Raw genomic sequence first — 3,097 nt, forward strand, 5'->3', positions numbered from 1 at the left:
TAGCTCGTTGTATTAATTTAAGTGAAAATGACATTAACTTACTTTCTTCTTCCGATCTACTAAACGTGACGACCAAACCAAATCAGTATGGACGTCAAATAAACCAAAAATTCATTCTACATCCTACCTTAAACATTATTAATTAATTAAAAAACCTGCATCGTTTACGTCTACGAGTTAAAATTTTAATTAGTTGATAGTTAAAGGGAACAACTTCTTTTTTCGTTTCCGTGTTGTCCCGATTAATTATTAATTAACAGCTACAATATAACAATATAACATGGCATTTAAAAAAATTCAAAAAAATTCTAATCCTCATGATAGGTTTTCTTTTAAACAACTTTAAAAGATAGTAATTGCTGCAATATAATATAATCATCAAATTTTTTTTTTTTTCTGAAATACTATATTACTTTAATTTTAATATGAAAGATGATTAGAAGTGCATGGATCATGAAAATTTAGATTTGTGAATTCATTTCAGGGGTAAAATTTGGAAGAGGACCCCCAAAATGGAAGGTGTTTGGCATATTCATATGAACTGCTTCAGAATCAAAGCAATCCATGGATCGATCTCACTACAACAACAAAAAAAATCATTACAATATTTACAACACTACCACCGATTCGCCTCCGACCTCCGCCCTATTCAGGTATGGCCGTTAACATTGCCGTAAAGTTACGCCTCCTTCCGCTACCAACGCCTCTCCTCCTATCGCTTCTAGATCCAATACTCCCTACATCCGATACCCGACCCGAACTCTTCGTATTGCTATGACCACCTGAACACACAGGTGCTGTGAAATTAAGGTTTTTCCGACGACAACCGCATTTTTCGCCACCGCTTTTGGCCAATGCGGAGCTAGCTTTTACAGCCAATGCAGCCATCTCCTCCGGCAGAAGCGGACGCCTCAACCGAGTCAACGGAAGCGCGAAGTAGAGCTGACCAGGATGAAGCACGTCCTCATCACGGATAGCGGAAACAACATCATCAAATTCCATCTCGTCGGAATTACAGATGAAGGTGGATGGATTCTTTTGTAATACGTATGAAACTTTAACCGGGTAGGAGAATTCCTGGAGGCTACCGTCATGTAATATCAATTTAGCGGTGGCCACAGCTGTCGAATCGCATGAGCTACAAATCCCCATTTTTTGAAGTGAGAGAATGAAGATGAAAATGGCGTTGATGTGGGTGGGAGATAGGAGGTGGGTTTATATATATACAGAAGAAAGGTGGGGGACAATAGTATGGACAAGAAATTCACGTCAGCCAATGGCAAAAGTGTAATTAATCTCTTCTCTGTGGGTTTTAATGATAAGGTGTGGGTCATGACAAGCTGTAAGTTGCTGATGACAGGCTGTAAGCATCAATAAACAGTAAACCCACGATTTCACGGAGATATTACTATGAACTATGAAGGACTGATGTGGGGGATAGGGCTGACGTCAGCAGATATTTTTTTTTAAGATATTGCAAGATATAAATATTTTTTTTAAGATATAAATAATATAATGTGTTTAGAATTTTCTAGATTGATCATGTAAAAGTGTTATTTAGTATAATATTCCTAGGGCATGTTAAACGTAATGACATATAAAAAGCTGTTAGGGCTTTATTTATTATGTGAAGACTTGAGTTAGTAAACGTTTTTTTGGTATAAAGTTAATGCATATATTTAATTGTGTTTGTGGAAAAAGGAATAAGGCCAAAATGTGCTTTTGAGGGGCATACTTTGCAAAAAACATATGTCGATGACTTATTCTTGAAAAAGTTGCGATGTGATAGGAAAAAAAGGATGTTTACTTGAAAGTTTAATAAACTAATGATAATGTATTAAATTATGAGAAAAAAAAACGCGGATTAAAATAATAAATCGAGAGTTATAGTAGGATGTATATTTGCTTTTTTGAACGTAGTAATAATATAATATAAGCGATTAAACGTAATTATATATTAGCAAAACATTTATGTGATGGTTTAATATATATTACTGTAACAACATAGAAAATTAGAAATATCTATTTTTAATATTAGCGAAAGTCATGGACTCATTAAATGCAACTTACTACTATAACATGAGCTTCACATGCTATGAATAAAGGTATAAATGATAATAGGAAGAAAAATGCATAGACGTAAAGAGATAGATAGCTTGATTATGTAATGATAAAATCGATGGCTTTGAAATTTGAATCCAATTATCAAAATCGAACTTAGCGTTAAGTTATTTTGCTTATATTTTATATATTTATTCGGCATATCATTTTAATTATAGCTAGAGTTAATAACATAAAAAAACATAACATTTAGCCCTTAATTAGCAATTTGTCCCAACATTTATTTATGTTACTCTAAAGCCATTAATTCTTGAGACACTTTCTCTTAGCTGATTATACCAACGGATAAATGCCTAATTGACGGTAACCCTTTCACTCAAGTGTTTCTCTCTTGGAAACTATCAAACATCAGCATCTAAAATAACACCTTGCATAACGCCAGATACATATAGGACTTGTAGAGTGGTTGAGAGTGTAAGGGGTGGGTTCTCGTAAGCTTTGGAACAAAAAAAAAATCCTTTGTTGCATGCACAAAAAAAAAAAAAAAAAAAAAAAAAAAAAAAAAAAGAACCGTTGGAAGAATTTGAAGATTTCAATGTAATTATAATGTAATGTTCTTTTTTTTTTGGCTTCCTAGGAGTCGAGGTTTCCAACACGCTTTACGTGTCGACTAATTCTAGGACGACTATTCGCTTTGCAAGTAGCTCAGAGTCATCGAGGGTGAAACTATGTGGCCACAAAGAGGGTTTTTTGATCCTCTTTGGGATAAAACTTGTGACCTCATGGCCTTTGACCGTATTTGGAGCAAGTTCTAACCAACTCGGCACCACCCTTGTGACTATGCAAAATGTTCTTATCATAGTTAATGGGATGGATTTGAGTGTGCTTACTTATTTTGCTTATTTTTTTAATATAGTTGTTTTCGGACTTTGAAATCGTTTTTATGTCTCGTAAAAAAAGGGCAAAGTGACTGAGAAAATATATATATCAGATGATGACTATGATGATGAAGTTATTGACTTTTCTTTTGTGGGTT

General features: G+C 34.1%; 1 protein-coding gene across 1 annotated transcript; it reads right to left on the reverse strand.

Annotated features, from left to right (window-relative positions):
* Nucleotides 1–449: 449 nt before the first annotated feature.
* LOC111876699 (uncharacterized) lies at nucleotides 450–1,200 on the reverse strand. The gene has a single exon (XM_023873272.2). It carries the CDS (start codon nucleotides 1,150–1,152, stop codon nucleotides 646–648), a length of 507 nt encoding a protein of 168 aa, XP_023729040.1. The 5' UTR covers nucleotides 1,153–1,200; the 3' UTR covers nucleotides 450–645.
* Nucleotides 1,201–3,097: the final 1,897 nt, after the last annotated feature.

This window comes from Lactuca sativa, chromosome 2 (assembly GCF_002870075.4).
Source record: "Lactuca sativa cultivar Salinas chromosome 2, Lsat_Salinas_v11, whole genome shotgun sequence".
NCBI classification, from domain to species: domain Eukaryota; kingdom Viridiplantae; phylum Streptophyta; class Magnoliopsida; order Asterales; family Asteraceae; genus Lactuca; species Lactuca sativa.

Coding starts and splice junctions, on each gene's coding strand:
- LOC111876699 (XM_023873272.2), bottom strand. CDS start 1,152: ATGGGGATTTGTAGCTCATGCGATTCGACAGCTGTGGCCACCGCTAAA.